Source organism: Hydra vulgaris, chromosome 01 (genome assembly GCF_038396675.1).
Source record: "Hydra vulgaris chromosome 01, alternate assembly HydraT2T_AEP".
In the NCBI taxonomy this organism is placed as follows: domain Eukaryota; kingdom Metazoa; phylum Cnidaria; class Hydrozoa; order Anthoathecata; family Hydridae; genus Hydra; species Hydra vulgaris.
This window is the reverse complement of record NC_088920.1, coordinates 23,790,446-23,811,679: the sequence shown is the minus strand read 5'-3', so window position 1 is coordinate 23,811,679 and position 21,234 is coordinate 23,790,446. Positions and strand designations below refer to the sequence as shown.

At 27.5% G+C, this 21,234-nt stretch overlaps 1 protein-coding gene across 1 annotated transcript in view; it reads right to left on the bottom strand.

The window, feature by feature from the left end:
* Positions 1-84: 84 nt before the first annotated feature.
* The window catches only part of LOC100202672 (DNA polymerase delta subunit 3), a 54,127-nt gene continuing 32,977 nt past the window's right edge, over positions 85-21,234 (bottom strand). Inside the window, exons 12-15 of the mRNA XM_065787702.1 lie at positions 13,957-14,030; positions 13,748-13,822; positions 9,431-9,571; positions 85-432 (exon numbers count right to left, since the gene is read on the bottom strand). Coding sequence (XP_065643774.1) covers positions 245-432; positions 9,431-9,571; positions 13,748-13,822; positions 13,957-14,030 — 478 coding nt within the window. The 3' untranslated portion in view covers positions 85-244. The remainder of the gene's footprint in view (positions 433-9,430; positions 9,572-13,747; positions 13,823-13,956; positions 14,031-21,234) is intronic.

Genomic DNA, 21,234 nt, shown 5'->3' with positions numbered 1-21,234 from the left:
ATTCAACAGGACGATATCTAAATCTGGCAATAATAAAGGTGTTGACAATAGTGTTCTATAATTTAATTTAATAAAAACTAAACATTTTTCTAAAATAAAATATTCTTAATAAACAAAACACAAGTCATTTTTTAAATCTATTCAAAAATTTTCTTTTAACGGCAGCAACGTTCCAACGTAATATTGCTTCTTTAACGTCAAATTTTATTTCAGAAACGTCTAACTAATGGCTAATTTAAAACAGTTACTTTTTTTTAAAAAACTTATTCAAATAAGCTTGTTGCTTAGGTTTTTGTTTAGTGATAATCGAGGTTTTTTCTGTTTTTTTATCATCAGCTGCTGTCTTTTCATTAGCGTCCGCAATTTTTTTCTGTTGAGTTTCAGAATCGCTTTCTTCACTAAACGATTCCACTTCATAATAGTTTTGAGTAACTATGAAAAACAATACCTCAATGACTTATGCCATAAAAAAATAAAAAAAGTAATTAATTCAAACATTTAGCAAAAACTTAAATAGTAAAACTTAAAAAAATATAAAATATATATATATTTAGGAAAAACGGTTTAAATTACAAAAGTTGACTTAAATATTGCAAATAACTTTTTGTCTATTTTCTGTTTATAGTTTTATTTATAACTTACTAAAATAACATTTTGAATTTTAGTTTATAAATTGTTTATCATTTCTATTTTTCACTGTAAAATTGATTTCTTCCAAAATCAATTTCTTAAGCAAATAACGCAAATAAAATAATATAAACCTTTGAATTTATATATATATATATATATATATATATATATATATATATATATATATATATATATATATATATATATATATATATATATATATATATATATATATATATATATATATATATATATATATATATATATATATATATAGAAACCTTAGATGTTGTCCGAAAGTTTTTTCGATATTTTGTTGACAAAAAGTAAAAATTAAAATGCAAGACCGGAATTTTTTTTTTTTAATAATGATAGACTGCCTGCCCCAACCAAACCCTCAGTCGATGTAGCAGCACTCCCTTGCGGGTCAGGCTATTTGTCAGTCGATGTAGCAGCACTCCCTTGCGAGTCAGGCTATTTGTCAGTCGATGTAGCAGCATTCCCTTGCGAGTCAGGCTATTTGTCAGTCGATGTAGCAGCACTCCCTTGCGAGTCAGGCTATAAGATAGTCGATGTAGCAACACTCCGCGCATGATTTACAGTAAAAAAAATAAAAATAAAAACATTTTATTAAAAAAAATAAAAATAAAAACATTTTATTAAAAAAAATAAAAATAAAAACATTGTTTATATTGTTAAAAACATTCAAAATGTTATAAAAACATTCAGAATGTTTTTAAAAACATTCTGGTCAATTAAATTTGCGTTTTTCCTTCCGCTCTTCCTAAAGCCAACAAACTATAGAACTATATATATATATATATATATATATATATATATATATATATATATATATATATATATATATATATATATATATATATATATATATATATATATATATATATATATATATATATATATATATATATATATATATATATATATATATATATATATATATACACTGAGGCATATTCGTTTAGACGCATCAATTTTTTTCTCTTTATCTTAATTTTTTTTCTATGTATTGTCAACTGGTATGCATGCAAGTTATTATCAAAATAATTGTTGTGTTGTTGGCTAATAAAAACCACAAAAAAAAATTTTCTATGTGTCTTTATTAACATGAGAGTATGTTTGATATACAAAAGCACATTTTTTAATTGGAATATATCTATAGACGCAATCAGGTTAATAACGGTAATTATTGATTTTTAATCACTTTTACACAAATAAATTGATAAATTTTAGTGTAATTTGATCTTTTGCTCTGCCAGTATCATTTTTGTTGCATTTTACGAAATGGCTCAAGGAAAGTATTTGACAGGTGCTGAAAAAATACAAATTAATTTATATCGTGGCTCAGAAATCTCACCAGCACTCTCTATACGAGAAATAGCAAGAAAAATTAGAAGATCTGATCATGTTGTACGAAACTACATTGCAAAAGGTGACAATTACGATGTAAAAAAAGCAACAAACGGCAACAAAGTATTAACAAATCGGCAAATTAATCGAATTCGCTTCGAAGCAACCAAAAATAAATTGAATACAACACAAATAAAGGATAAATTGTTATTGCCTGTCACCTATAAACATGTTGCACATATTCTACGTACAACACCAAACGTAAAGTGGACGAAACCACATCAAAAACCAATGTTAAAAATACACCATAAAATTGCTAGATTACAGTTTGCTAAAAACCGTATGCATTGGACTCAATAGTGGCAAAACGTAATATTTTCAGATGAAAAAAAGTTCAATTTAGATGGTCCGGACTCTTACAGTTGTTATTGGCACGATCTAAGAAGAATAAATGACCCACAAACAAAACGAAATTATGGAGGAGGAAGTTTAATGGTTTGGGGTGGATTTTCTTGTTTAGGAAAATTGACTCTGTGTTGTGGTTTACCTAAAATGAAATTGATAAAGTATACAGAAATGTTGGATGATGTTCTCATAACTTATATGGATGAAAACACGGACGGTTATGCCATATTTCAGCAAGATAATGCTGCAATTCACACATCTAGGCATTCTATGAAATGGTTTAAAGACCACAACACCCCGGTTCTCGAATGGCCAACTTGTAGCCCGGACTTAAATCCAATCGAGGACGTGTGGGGAATGCTATAAAGAAAAGTTTATGACGCTAAAGCAGCCGGACACCAATTTAAAACTGTTACTGAGTTAAAGTGTAAAATCCTTGAAGCGTGGTACGAGTTGGATCAAACTACACTTCAACGACTAGTGGAGTCAATGAAAAGCAGAATTTTTGAGGTGATCCAGTGAAATGGAGGACATACGCATTACTAATTTCCATCTTTTAATGTCAAAAATATGATTGCGTCTATAGATATATTCCAATTAAAAAATGTACTTTTGTATATCAAACATACTCTCATGTAAATAAAGACACATAGAAAAAAAATTTATACGATTAAACTTATATAATAATTAATAAATTGTTTTTTATTTCTATTTTTCACTGATTTGAAATTTACTTTACTGACCATTAACATTTATTTTACTGACCATTAACATTTACTTTACTGACCATTAACCAAGCATTAAGAAGAAAAAACATAAATTCAACGCATCCAGACTAGATTATACTAAATTAAACTAGACTAATCTTGTTTACTGGTAACATTGCAAAACCCGTTTTTACGTGTTTTTGTTAATTCACCCTATTGATTTTGTATTACTTTGTACAACAATGTTGTATTTATTATGCTAATAGCAATTTTTGTTATGCTAATCATGGTAACAATGGTAACAATGTAATCATGGTAACAATGGTAACAATGTAATCATGGTAACAATGGTAACAATGTAATCATGGTAACAATGTTATTTTAATACCTTGTATATATACATATTGTAATATACATATAAAAATGCTTTTTATTCACAGCAATTGATGTTAACTGATATTAATTTTATGTTTTTATAAACTTTATTGTTAAAAATTATGAACTTTTTTTCAATTTTTCTCATGTTACTGAAAATTTTGTTTAAAGTAGCCGGAAATTTACTGGAAAAAATAATAAATACAGAAATGGTTAATTTGATTGTATATTTGAAAAAATCAAGAAAATCCAATGTTTATAAAACAAATATTTAACAAAACTATTTAAAAACAAGAACAAAAACAAACTTTTTTTTCTTCTGAAAAACATTTTTCGATCACTTCATACAATATTTACAAAAATTACCATAAATTTAGTTGCATGTCCTTTATTATTATTTTTTTTTTATTAGTCTTTTGGGCATGCTGTTAACCAATTTATGGCATGTTGATAGTGGAATAGCGTACCATGATGTTTTTACAGCCTCCCACAGAAAAATTACCAACCTCCCCACCTTTTTGTTCCGAGGCTTTTATTTTGCTACCTCATCATTTACAATTTTCCATAAATTTTCTGTTGGATTTAAATCTAGCCGTTGTGCTGGCCAGTCCAATTGTCTTATACTATTATTTTGGAACCATCTCTTTGTGATAGAAGCTATATGTTTTGGATCGCTATGTTATTGAAATACCCAGAGCAGCAGCATGTTATCCTCAGCATAAGGAAGCATTATTTCTTCAAGTATATTAGTATAAATATCAGCTGTCATAGTGTCTATTATTAAATAGATAGGACCGATACCAGATAACGAGAAACATCCCCACACCATAATGCTTCCACCACCAAGTTTAATGTGGGTCAAACTCTTTATTTGGTGGTCGGACAAACTGCTTACCACCTGATCCAAAAATATTAAATTTAGATTTATCTGTCCATAAAACTGTGCCCCATTTCTTATAAGTCAATGCAAAATATTTATGACAAAACTCTTTTCTGGCTTTTATATGTGTTTTGAACCATTCCAACAGAACGTTTAGTTATTCTTGAAATCTCTCTATAAGAATTTCCACTGCTTTTAAACTATTGAATTACTAAGAGCTCAGCTGACGTGCAATGTGACTTTCTACCCATAATATCCTAAGCTAAAACTGTTGTATGAATTAATTTAGTAATATACATACTAACATCATCATATCATATTTTTAAATATGGAAAAGAGATTAAAAGTAAGAGGCAATACCTTAAACCTTGTTTACTTTAATTTTAATTAACTGAAATGATATTAATATAGTATATTAGTAAACTGTAAACATACATAAAAAACTTATTGAACACACTATGTTTCAAAATATAAAGTACAATATTATTCAGTAGCGTAGAAAGGTCGTATCAGTTTGAGGGGGAGGGACTAAAACAGCCAGGGTTAGAGATTTAAAGGGGAAGGGTGAGGGGAGTGACCCTCCTCTTGAATAAAAATGAAGGAAGAGGCTATTACCCCCTCTTTTTACCTCTTTTTACTAGGTATTAATGATAAGCGGTATTAATAATAACTAGGTATTAATAATAATCCTCTTTTTTCTAGGTATTATTAATAACAGGAGTCAAACACATTTGAAAAGTAACAGTTGAAAATTAAAGAAAACAAAAAGATTAATCATTACCTTCTGTATTTAATATTTTTTTCAGTAAATTTCTGGCTACTTTAAACAAAATTGTTAGTAATGAGAAAAATTGAAAAAAACTTCGTTATTTTTTTAAAAATATAACTTTTAACAATAAAGTTTATAAAAACATAAAAAATTAATATCAGTTAACATCAATTGCTGTGAATAAAACACATTTTTCTTAATTTCCATTATCAATAGCTTTTATGATTGTGTTGATCAAGTGAGGCACTTCAACAACAATCAAATAGTTTCTTGATTCAAAGGCTGCAAACAAAAAGTTGCATTTGGGGAAAAAAGGTAGGGTGTGATTAATTTAAGGTTCTCAATTTATAAGATGGGAGGGGTAGTTATAAATAAAAAATCCTACCTAACATCTTTCAGATACAAACTTTCCTAATAACAGCATGGAGAGCTTATAAGGTAAACATCAATTAAATGGAACAATTAAGAAGTAAAACTCTGAAACCCCAATTACTTAAATTTTGAAATTTAATAAACTTTTACACAATTAAAAAAAAATTTATTATGTAAAATAAATTGATTATGAACATCAAAATTGCAAATTTTGCAGTTTTGTTAAATTTTATTTTATTGCAAATTTTGCAGGTGTTTAATTAAACTTTATTTTATTGCATTATAAGTACTTAAATTCAATTCAAAATAAAAGTCTTAATTAGGCATTTTTTTTACCTAAGGCTCGCTAAAAAAGCACCCCAAAGCACCCTTACAAGTTAATAATTTGATGGTCTGACTTACCCAGGGTACAATATAAGAAAACTTTAAACAATGAAGTTTTATAAAGCAGATAATTTTAAACAACGCATTGGAAGTCTGTCTAACTTACTGAAAGCGCAACTAATCACGATCAAATAATATTTTTTTAAAACGAGGGTATTATTCTATATTAATGAGGGTGTTATAGCACTTCTATGATTACCTCACAGATGTTATAGCACTTCTATAACACCTTTTTTTATTAAAAACTCTAAACTTGGTACATGTTGGAAGGGATTTTCCCCTCTAACATGTACCATGTTTTTCACTATAAGTTAAATTTTAATATTATATCAAAAAAGGCATCATCAGTAAGTTGATTTTTCTTTTTACCACCTATTATTGGTGACTTTATTTATTACTTAAGCCTTTTTTTCATATAATACATATTCAATAATTATTTTAACAACTTTTATTATTTATCTTTAACTTTTTTTTATTTATTTCATTTATTACCAAATGTACCTTTAAGTAAAATCAAATATTAATAAATATTAAACAAAATAACTTCTTAAAACTACTGATTTGCTTTCATAACTCATAATTGATACTTTCATAATTGATATTTATTATTTTATATTATTTGGACAAACTTATTTTATTTTGATATTTTTTTTTGTTTTACTATTTTTTTTATTATGATACTAATAATTAATATTTTATTTATAATTGCATTAGCCATACAATTAAAAGCTATCATTGATAAACTAAAAACTCTCTAAAAAATTGATTCTTCCACAGTAAAATTATGAATTCTGTTTGCATGAGCTTTATAGTTAATCTGGGAATTCTAAAATATCTGGTTGCGCAACATTGATTGTTATAATTATGTGAAATCTTGTTAAATTTTTAAATAAAGCCAGTAGGGCTCTACTATTAACAAATAAAAATGTCTGATTTAGATAACCTTATTTAAAGGTTTTCAAAATTTATAAATTTTAGATGCTTACCATTTTCAAATAAATCTTTTAGCTCATAAACTAGCTAATTTAACAACGTAATTTTATTTAAATTTAAACTGCTAAATGTTTCTTTACATCAGAATCATTATTATATCTATGACATCACAATCATTATTGACCCATTTTATGGGTTGCTTACTGTTAGTCTAAGAATAATAGTTTATAAGTCTGCGCAAATAATAGTGTAAAAGTCTATTTTATCATTCTTTGAAATCTATTTTATCAGCCTGTGAAATTTATTTTATCAGTTTGTGAAATCTATTTTAAATGTCGGTACAAATAATGGCGTAAAAGTCTGTAAAATCTATTTTAAAAGGTTTTAAATTATTTTTTTAAATCTATTTTACAGACATTTTTCTAAAAACTTAAATATGACATAAAGCAGATATTAGTGGCCATAACATTTAAAATGGACCATAACATTTGAAATGTACATGTAAAATGTATGTGATGATTTGACATAAATGTACAACATGTAGCATAAATTAGCATAATAAGCAGATAAATAATATACATAAATAAATTACATGTTTAGAGCTCAAAATAACGAATGAACATTAGGGTGGCTCTTAAAACAACATTTTTGAAAAAAACCTGTTCCTACCCATTTACTTTGTTCTATATAATACTAAAACACTAGGTTTAAAATTTTTTTGAACAAAAAATTATTTTAGGGGTAGCTCAAGACCCTTAAAAATTTGACTGGTCCCTAAAATTTTAAAAATAAAAGTTCTTCTAAAGTATGTCAACCAGGTACTCAAAAGAAGCAAAATTATATAAAAACTTCAAAAACAGTAATCACTTTACAAAAAAAGCATGTTTAAAAAAACTATTTTTTTAAAACTTGAAAATAATGACTTTTTTATTTTCAGCTCAAAAACAATGGTTTATGTGCATTTATTTAAGAAAAAAGTTATTGTTTTGTAAATTGATTATTATTTTTAAAGTTTTTATATAATTTCGCTTCTTTTGAGTACCAGGTTGACATACTTAAGAAGAACTTTTATTTTCAAAACTTTAAGGACCAGTCAAATTTTTAAGGGTCTTGAGCTACCCCTAAAATAATTTTTTGTTCAAAAAAATTTTAAACCTAGTGTTTTAGTATTATATAGAACAAAGTAAAGGGGTAGGAACATGTTTTTTTCAAAAATGTTGTTTTAAGAGCCACCCTAACAAACATCTTTTGTTTGGTTTGTAATACACCACAGATGTATATAGAAAAAAAAATCTTTTTAACCCAAAACATATTAAAAGAGATTTCTCTAATAAATATTTTCTTAATATCTTATGACTGATAAAATAGATAATACACCCAAAATTTAACACGCCAAGATTTAAGTACCAAAATTAACACGCCTAATATTTGACACACCTGAGATTTAACATACCAAGATTTAACACGCCCATGATTTAACAGGCCCAAAAATCAAATACTTTTAAATAATGTATATAAGGAACAAACTAATTTTTTAACTGTTGTTACTTTATTTTATTGACATGTGAAAACACTGTACATTTAAAAACTTAAATAAAACATAGATAAATTTTAAACTTTTGTTCAACAAACTTTAGTTACTATTTTGTGACAGCTTTTTATATGATTTAGTTCTCATGTAATTTATACACCAAATTTTATTCAATTTTAACACAATTATTTAATAATAATAATTTTTTTGTTTAATAAATTTTTACCATAGTATGTATGAATTCTTTTACCATGTATGTATGTATGTATGTATGTTGAGAAAAAATCAAGAAGAATGTCTCTTTTGGAAATTGTTGATCAACACAGAAAGCGAATTCCATTTATTTTGAAATCAAAACTAATTAGTAATTAATAACTAACTACCTTACAGCAATTTATTTAAGTGAAGAATATATTGTGATTAAATTATAATTAATATATATATATATTTTAATTGTCGTACTTTTAATAAGACAACGTCTAGACAGTGACTAACTTTTCAAAAAATTTGGTCAAATGCTCTTCTGATAACAAAGTAAAATAACTTTATTTTAATTTTTTATCTAATAATTACCTTATTAAGCAAGTAACATAATTAACTTATTAAGCAAGTAACACTCCCAAAAATTTGTCAGGAATAAAATACCCTAATATGCATTTAATTTTTTTTTTTTTTTAAATTCACCCATAAAGTTAATCAGTATCATTTAGCAAACATTACCAACTTCAAGTCCATATTTATATATATCAAAAGTTCTTTTAAAATTTAAATTAGAATTTTTATTTACATTTATTTTTTATTTAATTTTTATTGAATTTATTTCGTTTGCTGCTATAACTCTAGACATTTTTTAAATGTAAAAATTTTTTACATTGATTATTCTTTAATTATCAAAACTTGTTTTATGTTTAATAAATATATTTATTTTATGTTATATAAATATATGTTGTATATGTTATATAATAAATATGTTTTTGAAGAAAGAGTTGTATTATTATTTAAAACATTAATTAAATTATCAAAATTATTTAAATTTAAAAAAAAAAAATTAAAAAAAAACTAAAACTACAAACTCATGTATCCATCATCTCCAAAGAATTGCTTTGATTTGAGAACGTTTCGACGCCCCCGTCTTTTACCTGTTGAAGAATTATTACAAACAGGTTCATCTTTTTCTTGAGTTGAGTCAAAACTCAGATGTTGTTGGTTTAGGTCTGAATAAAAAAATTACAAATCCATACAACAAAAAACATTAAAACTTAATACAACAAAAAACTTATAAAAAAACAACATTATGAGGATCAAAAATTAATGATATAAAATAATATATAAATTATATTAAAAATTATTCTAGTTAAATCAATATAAATATTGCATTATACAATATAGCACATATATAATATAACATAATTAATATTAAATGTAACAGAATACAACTAAATAACAATAGTAAATTTGGTAGTAGTTTGATTGATAGTAATATTAATTTGACATCTTTTTTAAAACATGAGAAAATATTACTGATGTCAATAGATGCAAAGGTTATTATGAACTAACAATAAACTTTTATGACCTTTTGTTGAATAATGAGATTTTTTTTCTATGCTTTATTAATTTATCAAAGTTTGCAGAGTTATAATATACCTTGTGAAAGTTAAAATACAATATAGTATGTTTATATACTCTCATATTACATTATGTAATTTTTTTTTTAATATAAAATTATTTTGGTGTAAATTTTAAAATATTTATAATATCATATTACTATACTTTTGATATTAAAATTTTTGATTTTTAAAATAACAATAAAATATAAACAGAGTAGTTGAGCTTCTAATGGTTGACATTTGGCATATTTTTAAGTTCAAAATTTTTAAAAATATTTCAATTTTGTATGTATACTTTGAATTTTTAACTCCAAACTTTAACCTAAACTTTTCAAAGCAGATCATGGTATGATAATTAGCTTGGTACAGAGGCAGGTAGAAAAAAATACAAAGTGTTCCTAATTATTCTCCACAAGCCTAATTTTTCTCAACTAATAAGTCATAACCGTAAATAAAAGTTGAACTGTTTTAAGCAATTTTACGGGTCAATAGGATTTAAACATGAGGATTTAAAGAATTTAAACACAAACACCAAGTTGAACTTTACAACAATTTTGCAGAAATCACACTTAGTGTTTATTTTTTTAGTTTTATTTTTTTGAGCAAACCTTCTTGAACACAATACAAAAAAATTGTTCTAGTCCTTTGTGCTATTTGTAAACAGCAACCATCTTGAATTTTTTGTTCTGACTATAAAAATAAAGCTTTATTTTCATTTTACATAACTTTTATTAATTAGCTACCATGAATAATTATTAATCACCTTTTGTCTATCAAATTGATGAGTGTAATACTATTAGTTTATCAGTTACATATTGAGGCCTTAAAATAATTGTTGTTATTTAAAAAATAAAAATAATATGAAAACAATCAAACAATAAAACTCATGAATAGCAATTATATATCAAGGACATTGGACACTCAGATCAATTGGACAATCAGATGTGGTTGTCACTTCAACAAAGATACTGCAGCAGGAGTTACCGAGTCTCTTCTAAAGACTGCACATTTTATGACAATGTAACTCCAAATTTTGTATGCAACTGATTTCAAAAGGAAAGTTAGTTTATATTTATATTTGTATAACAGGCTATTACAAAATCTTTGGAAGAATAAATTTCTATTTAGTGAAAAAGTTATATATATGGGTGGGAATTTTGAGTAACCACTTCCAATTGTAAGGAAATGTCAAGCCACTAAAATAGTAGAAACATGTATTAAATATTTCTAACATTGAAAATTGGTGCAGCAATTCTCATTGTCTTCTAGATGGATTCCATATTGATTGCTTTCTCAATTGCTTTTCTATTGTGGAAAAGATTTTTAGTTGTGAAAATGTAAACAATTTTTAACACAAACATTTAATAAAAAAAACAAAAATATATTTTTTTGCTTGTTTCAATGCTTAGAACACTACATTTGTATGTATTGCTTAGAATTTATACATCAAAAAAACTGATTTTGATCAAGAGAATTTTTAACTTATTTTAAGAAATGATTTACCTCAAATGTTGCAAAGAACACAAGGATTGGACTGTTTAAATTTAGCAAAGAATACAAAGAACATAAGGATTAGACTGTTTAAAATTTGTAAAGAACACAAGGATTGGACTGTTTAAGTAGGGCTACGTGTCTCATACTGAGACAAAGTGCTAAAACATATTTTATATTATACATTTTATACTTTTATAATGTGACTTCCCTATTCTTTTATATTTATGTATATTTTTAAATTAAAATGATGATGCTAACAGACGAAAGCAAAAGCTCATCCAGGAAAGCTTGCTTAATTATATAGCTTAGTAATGGACTTGATGATTCTCTAACTAACATCTGTGGAATTACTTACGTTGAATGCAATCAATGCTACAGAAATTGTAGAGAATTAGATCATTTATGGATCATTATTTATCCAACATACTACTAGGATTTTATAGTGATGCTTCCATTATGACCAGATCAAATACTAGTGTCTTCACACAATTGAAGCAGAAGTTTCCTCTGTTAATCAAATGGCACTGTTTTAACCAGCATTTTGAACTTGCTATAAATGATGCTGTTAAAACATATGCTATAATGAGCCTTTTCAAGATAAATACTCTATATGCTTTGTACAGCACTTAGTCATCTAAAATCAATGGAGAGTTTTATGCTGCAACAGTTGAGGTGGAAAAGGTTAACTTTTTGATATTGGACAAGTTCTCAGTACACAGTGTGTAGACTCATTATTTTAGGATAATGGTGAAGATGGCTTTCCACAACTATACAGCTTTTCATTCTCATTTCATGATTTTACGATTCATTTGATGCACCAAACATATCATATCTATTGCATAACTAAAAAGAGAGAGCGAAATCTTAAGGTCTTGTACAAAAACTTGCAAATGTATCAATTCTTGAAGAACTGGCATCAATGCATGATGCATTAGAAGAAATTAAACCAACTTCAGAAGTTCTTCAATTAAAAGATGTTCCACAATGTCAAAGAAATTCAAGTAATCTTATCCCTCATACCTTTTCCATATATTTTTTTCATCATATATAATACCATAGGTTCCAAAGATTCTGAGGTGGAACTGGGCATTGAAAACAGTATTTTCCAAGATATTTCAAAAAGCATAAATCAACCTCTGATTAAGCCATCTTTTTTTTTATTCTTTTTATTTCCCCAAGGCCATGAAGGCCACTACAGTAGAGGAGGCTACTTTAGTTGTTGTTACAACCCTCTCTCAACTCTACAACTCCAAAACACGAACCTTAACGAAAAAGACCGCTGCGTGGAGAAACAAGTTGTGCGCAATACTACCAGGGATGGGTTGGGATCAAACTCGGAACTTCTCGCTTACAAGGCCAGTGCTCTACCACTACACCAATACTGCTTTTATCAGAGGCTGAAAAAAAAAGTGAGAAATTTTAATTAATGCATAAAATCTTTGGATGAAAAATACACCTCGACCTACTTTGACCCATTTTTGCAGCCAAGAAATAAAATAAAATATGTGTTCTTAACTTCTTAACTTCATTTGATAAATGATCAGGGTTTATCAGTTATGGTTGATTATTAAATAGAATTAGCCAACATACATTCTTCTGATAACAATATTGTTAAGCCATATACAGGACAAAATAGAACATAATTATTTCTGGTTTATGTTATATTTATTTCAAAACATCACTCAATTTGTAGCATAATACATTTAATAGCATTTAATATTCAATATAACCAAACGAATGTAGACAATAAACATGATAATTTAGTTGTCACCAGTGACCAATAAATGGTCTTATACAGGAAAAATCTGTTGGCACAAAGGGATATACACCAGATTGGGGGAGCAGTGGGTGCTCAACCTCATTCTTATGGATCTTTAAACTTCTCAATACAGTTCCATCTGCTTTTTTTTTTCTACTTTAACACCTGCCAATAGCCTATTGTTTGCAAAAAAAGTGCTATGGATTCTGAGAGTTAGAATTTGTGTAGTCTTTCAAGTTTTGGATTTTTTATATTCATTATAGACAATTTTCAGCAAACAGATGTGCACAATTTTCAGTGAATAGATATACACAATTTTAAGTGAACGGCAAAGCCATTAGCATAGATTCAAAACATAGATTGACAAATTATAGATGTCAAATTAGCTGTAAAAATTTTCTAAAAATTGTATACATATATTTATATTTATATTGTATTCGTATATTTGTATTGAAGTCACAAATTAATTTAAAAAATTTATATTTGTTTAAACTATCTATAGTCAATTAAAAAGCACCATTAAAAATTACCATTTTCTACATCTTTTTTGACTTTCTTTCTTCTCTTCACTTTCAACTCAGGTATTTCAGGTGTGGTTGTTACAACTGGAAATAATTTTTGGAAAAATTAAAATAAATGATCACAGTGTATGAATGTTAAGACTCTATTCTGAATATATACCTATAATATATTTATATATCTATAAATATTCAAATAACTTTGGAATAACTCTACTCACTTTCTACATCAACATCTTCATCTTCATCCTTGATGGTTTTATTTATTTTCTTTGTTTTTTTACTTTTGGTTTCACTAAAATAAAAATTTTAATTACTTAAAAGTAAAAATAATATTTATAAAACTTTTATTATACTAAATTTATTTCCCAAGCACAGAGTCACATTCGTGGCTAATGTGCCCTTGGGCATATGAACACTCATTGCCCTATAATTTGTAAAAGCAGTTTAACAAAAGAGTAAAAAATTAGACGCCCCTTTTAGGTTGATGCCCCTAGATAGTTGCCTAGATTTGTCTTATGGTAAATGCGCCTATGCCCAAGTATAAAGCAAATGCATAATATATTTATTATATAGTAAATAGTATTATGTGTTATTCAATACAATTAAATATGGTATCTATGACAATGATCTATATCCATGATAATCGGTTTATCAAGAATGTTTTGTTATAAACTGTTGGGTTGGCAAATTTTAAAATTTCAAATTGGATAAAAATTCAGCTCAGAACTGCTATTGAACTGATGTTTGTAAAAGACTTTCTAATACTTCATTCATATGAAATTTTCTGTCCAAGATCCTCACTGTTGTTGCATGCCACCTTGATTACCATACAAGTACAACACATTTAATTGCAAATAAATAAATACAGATTTAAGTACACTATTTATTACGAAAAAATGATTTAAACAGGATACATGTCTGACATGTATGACATCATTATTATCATTATGTATAAGTAAAAGAATGAATGTACAAAATGAATGGATGAAATTGATTTTATAGTTTTTGTATAAGCCAAAAATGTGAGACTTTCTCCTTGGATTTGTAGTTATGATTGTTGTTATGGAGACTTTCTTCTTGGATTTGGTGAGACTTTCTCCTTAGATTTTGTGAGACTTTCTCCTTGGATTTGTAGTTATGATTGTTGTTATGGAGACTTTCTTCTTGGATTTGTATTTAGTCTTGGTATAAAGACCAACTCGCTTCTATCTTTTGCTCTTTACTCAGTCCTGTTGTTGAAAATTATAACAAGTCTGTTGCCTTGGACAGGATTTTATGTAATGAATTATATAATTTTTAAATTATATAATTCATTACATAAAATAAAAATTATTATGCAATAATTTAAAGTGTAATAATTTTAATCAGTTAAACAATCTTATATTTTATAAATATAATTTAGAGTGTATCAATTTTATATTTATCAGTTAGTCCAATCTAATCAAAAACATGTGCATTCCAATCCGCGCTCTTTTTAAATTTCTTTGTTTGCAACTAAAGTGCCTTTAAAAAAGCATTGCAGATTATGATTATTCATATTTTTCATTAATTCATATTTTTTTATAAAAATGACTTTTTATTTTTCATTTTAGTTACAATGATAGTTATGCTATTGAGAGAAAAAATTATACTTTTGCAAACAATATATTTAAACGTTTATATTACTTTTTTTATATTTACACAAATTTTTCAATTTTCTTTTTAATAATTTTATTTTTTTTTACTTTTTTTTATCTTTGTTAATTCACCTCCCTAAGTCAATAAGGCCACTTCAAACGAGGAGGCTAGTTAATTGTGGTTATAACCCACTCTTAACTCTATAACTCCAAAACACAAACCTTGACAAACAAAGGTGCTGCGCAGAGAAAAAAGTTGAGCGAGGTATTACCAAGGACATGGTGGGGATCGAACTCGGAACCTCTCGCTTATGAAGCGAGCGCTCTACCGCTACACCACTAAGGCATGGTAGTTGTTTAACGGTAGTGGATATTAAGTTTTTATGATTCTATAAATGTCATATAAATTTGTGTAAATTTTACACAAATATATTGTGTATTAAATAAATTTATAAAATAAATTAAATAAACTTATTGTGTTCAAAAAATTGTTTGCAATTAGAAATTTTTTTTTTAATTCTAATTCACTCCCACTAATGACTTTAAGAACGTTTTCTTCTTGTTGTTTTATTAGTAACTCTATGTCTTTCTTATACTCAGCGAACATTTCTCTAAACATATTTCTTATTTCGCTAATTGTAACTGCCATAATTAACAACTAAATTGATAACAAATGTTAACTTTTTAAAAAAAATTTTTAAATTTGTAAAATTTTTTTTTAATTTGTATGGGGTAAGTTGAGCAATCAAAAGTGGAGTGGTTACAAGCAACTAATATTAAGTTAAAAGTTACTAAAAAACAAAGAATATAGTTAAAGAGCACGGAAACAGTTGACAGATGACTTGAAAAGTTGTAGGTTGTATAAGCCAGTAAAACATGAAAATGGGAGAGAGTTTCGAAGCATTGAAGTGCAATGAATAAAACTTGACAAATAAAAGTTTTTAGAACATGCAGGGACAGATACAGTAAAAGAATGTGACTTTGCTGAATGATGAGTCAAGAAAAATTAAGTTTTGGTTGATGTAACTAGAGTCTATACCTCCTTTGAGCAGCAACCATGATATTATTTGTAGAAAAGAGTAATGCAACTTTACAACAATAGGAGAGAGGCTTAAGCTTGGCAGATAAAGCAGGTCCAACTACATTTACAATGCGTTTTTAGACTAATAATAATCCAAGAAGACGTAAAGAAAATAATAATCCAAGAAGACGTAAAGAAAATAATAATCCAAGAAGACGTAAAGAAAATAATAATTCAAGAAGACGTAAAGAAAATAATAATCCAATAAGACGTAAAGAAAAGGACTCAGTGAGAGGGTTGCCGTTCATTTTTATTGGAATGTCGGCTGATTGGTGATAGTTGTTTGTAGTATATAACTAAATTTGTTGGAGTTAAAGTTTACAAGCCACTGTAAGCCACAATCTGTAAGAACTGTACAGAATTAAGATCAGATTCAAGATCAGCTGTCATTCCTAAGCAATAAAAAAGAGAAGACTTTTTGTCCAGCCATTTTTTATGTAAGGTTGTCAGGAAGATCATTAATGAAGATAAGAAACAAAATAGGACCAAGGATAGAACCTTGAGGTACCCCAGAAGTTACTGGAGATGAAGAAGAGTGTTGGTCTTTGAGGGGAACTTTAATAGAGCGGTTAGAAAGAAAAGATTTGATGATCTTAAATACTTTCCCAGGTATACCATATGAAGCAAGCTTTTGAAGAAGACCAGCATGCCAAACTTTATCGAAAGGTTTAGATGTCAAGAGTAATAGCCCTTGCTTCACTGCCTCTATCTAATGGATAATAAAATCTTTCAGTCACAGTAGTTATCAAGTCAGCCACAGAACGAAAAGATTGAAAACCGTCTTGATTGTCTGACAGCAAATTATTCAAGATGGGATGTTAGAAATTTGTTAATCAAAGACTCAAAGACTTTGCTGATAATAGAGAGAAGACTTATCAGACAATAGTGGGAAGGGTCATAATGTTTTCTATGGTTTTTTAAAATTGGAACCACAGATGCCTTTTTCCAGCAGACAGTAAAACAAGATTCAGTCAAGCACTTATTAAATAATTTAGAGAGGATTGAAGAGAGTTCTGGAGAACACTTTTGTAAGTCTATGACAGGAACGTTGTCTGGAACACAAGCCATAGAATTAAGATTTTAGCAATAAAAGCTGGTGTGATTTGAATGTCTAACAATGGGTTAACCTGTCTAACTGGACTAGCAGAATATAGCCATAAAATCTTTCTGCCAAATTTCTTTGGAAATAGTTCTGCCTTATTCTTGGGAGAGGAAATAAGATCAGTCCCATGAATTTGAAATAATATGTTAGACTTAACTTTGTTATTAACGCTGTTGAAGATTGTCCAAAAGTCTCTAGAGCCTATTTTCTGAGATAAGATACGAGATTTGTTAACCTAGAAATAATGGAGCTTAGCATCAGACAGCGCCTTTTTACATTAATTTCTTGCAATAATAAATAGGCATTTATCCTCAAGAGAATTGTTCTCAAGAGAGTTATTTTGAAAAAGATGAAAAAAATGATTATGGTTAGTAGCTGCATGTCTTAAAAACTGTTGAGTAGAATGAAGCTTGACTTGGAACCCGCAAAAAAGAATTAAAGCATCCATACCTGCCTTGACCCAGGAGGTTACATAGAAGGTGCATTTATCATCGCAGAGAGAAAAGACATCAGCCCGCTAACCGTCACAAAGAAAATCATAAAAAGTATTCCATTCAGCTTTAAGGTAGTAAAAATTTAACTAGTAGTAAGTAGTGTGATGATAGGGTGAGTCTGAAGAAGAAGTATGAGATGAAAGATTTATAGAAATCATTGTATGGTCGGAACCACCTAAAGGAGAACAAGGAAAAATTAAACACAAACTAGGGTCAAAGACTAGACATAAATTAAGGAGTGAAGGTAAATGATTATGGTTGTCAGGAAAATAAGTCACAAAGTTAACTATCTGAGTAAGAGATTGAGAAATGCAGAAGTTATAGGCTTTAGTGCCAGCAGGCTAAGTGGCGTTAGAGCCAAGCTAATCAGTGTGATGACCGTCATGAAGAAAATCATGAAGACAATCCCAGTCAGCTTGAGGATACTAGTAATAAGTGCTATGATAGGATGAGTCTGAAGAAGAAGTGCGAGATGAAAGAATTATAGAGAGCATTGCATGGTCAGAACTATTTAATGAAGAACATGGAGAAACTAAGCTAGGGTCAGAGACAAATTAAAGAGTGAAGGTAAGTGATTAGGGTTGTCTGGAAAAGGAGTCACAAAGTTGACTATTAAACCTGAGTAAGAGATTAAGAAATATAAAAGTTATTATTTTAGTATCAGCAGGAGTACGTGGTGTAGTGGTGCAGGGTGCAGTAGTATTAGAGCCAAGCAATTCAGTGTGATGGGCATTAAAGTCACCAATAACAACAATATTGACAGAGAGGGAATGGTCAATTTGATCAGAAATTACATCTGAATGAACGCAGTCTTGAGAAGAAGGAGAATGATAAAAAACAAAGAGAAAGGTGATAGAATGAAGAGGTGCTGAGATTTGAAGAAAAAACAGTCGAATTAAAATTAGTCTCACAAAAAACAAGTCTGTCTGAATTCCAATTGATGATGAGATTCAACTGATTGAAAGTTACTTTGCAGACTGCAAATATTTGTGAAAAAAATATTGAAACATTTAGGTGGTGGGGATGGTTTTTTGTTTAATATTTTGGTTTACTTTAGGCATGATTTATGTTTAAAGAGAACCTTATTTATTCTTAGATAAAGCACAGCATCTCATCTGTAGTCGGTTAACTGACTAACCATTTTTGAATGAAGTCCTTATTTTTTGGTAATAGTGTACACATGCGTTGTATGTATTATAATAATGTAATTATTTTATTATATATTTTGTTGTTAATCATAATGCATAATAAATAAACTGCTTTTCTAAAATTTACTGAAAATAATATATTACACTAGGCTTGGTTGGGAAAGGCTTGCAGTCGCACTCAAATTTTGATCACGCATACAATATTTAGTTGTCACATTGATGTTTTTAGAAAATTCAAGTTTAAGTATGTTTCCATGTTTGTCTGCATAACAAATAATTTTTAAAATATACGCTAAAAAATTAACCTCACAACTTTAATCTTTACTAATCAAACATTTTTATATTGATTTTTATATTTTATATAATTTTTTTATATAAAAATATTTCTATATTAGTGAATGTTTTTAAAGCATTCGCTACTATTTGATTATTTGAAAAAACACTTGATTAGTAAAGATTAAAGTTATGAAGTTAATTTTAAAAACTAATTGTTATGTGGAAAAAGATGGAAACATACTTAAACAAGAATGTTCTCAAAACATCTTGTTGCAGAAAGAATATTCCAGAACACTAAAAACCAGCCACATCTACAAAGAAATTCTATTGGTTAAAAAAATATGTTGACTAAGCGAATTAAAGTTCCAGAGTGTTCCGAAGAATTTTTCTTAAAAATTGTATTATTGATATTTGATAAGTTTACGTCGAGATTTCTATTGTAAATTGTTATAAGAATATATAACAAACAAGTTTTATTTTAATACTTTTACTTATTCGGAATAAATGAATTTAATACTTTGGCTTGTAACGAATAAAAAGTCAACAAAAATGTTAATGTCAAATGATTCTGCATTGCAGACTTCCTCCTTTGCATGATGTTGTCTCCCCACATACATCACACAAAGCAACATTATTATCTGCTTTCTTAAAATACTTCCATACAATGCTCTTCTTGTGGCTAGACATTATGCTCTGAACAAATCAAGTATCATATTGAAAAAAGTAACCTTTAGATTATATAATATGTTTCAATATTCATGCAATTAAGTTTTATTATTTAAAAGTTGAAGTTGAACCTAAAACTTTTTTTTAAACTTTTTATGAAAGATTTAGCATGTTGAGTTTATCATTAAAAAAAACTTAATATAATTTAATAAAATATTATTAGATATTATTGTAAAATATTTATAAAGTCATCATTAATTGCAAAAATTAGAAATATTTAGTCATAATTAATTGTGAAAATTTATTATTAAACTCTTTCGCTACCAGCCACTATAATGAAAAAAAACTTTGCTGTAACACACATTTTTTACAATAAAATTTGGATGACATTACACTGAAAACTAATTGAAATTCGAGTAGTAAACTTCGTTGAAAGCTTAATAAATTAACTTAATTTATATAACTTTTTAACACATTTCATTTAACAAGAAATGCAAAGTGCTGAAAACAATTGTTTTTATAAATAATAATTAGTCCAAACTCATTACAAATGTAATAAGAACGTTTTTTTTTAAAACTATTTACTTACCTAAATTCTTATACGCTTCTACAAGTTAAGTTTACTGTTGAAATACTAAAGCCACTCAAGGATGTAATAAGCGATTTTATATGTTATTTTTTATATTTAATAATAATTTCATTATTAATATTTAATAATATTTTATGTAATAAAAAATCTTGTTTTACGTCCTTGTAATGCTTTATTTTAGAACTACCCTACAAAGCAGCAGGGCATATGCCAGGTAGTACTGGGTGATTGTCATGATCTTGAACCTGACCTGATCTGAAATAGTTAAAAAACGTTACTTCCTGTAAGCAGCACTTTAAAACATTGATAAGAATACTTTAAAAAGCATTAGGAAAAACAATACATTAAACAGAATACTGGAGATAAAGGTTTTACAGTTTGTGCACTAGTTGGTAAATGAGTTCAGAGGTTCTAGCATCAGAGGTTCTAGCATAAGATTTAAGCACAAACATAAATATAGTAACTTGCGGGTGAGCAAACACCACGTCAGAGATTCAGACAAAACACAAAGATACATATAGTAA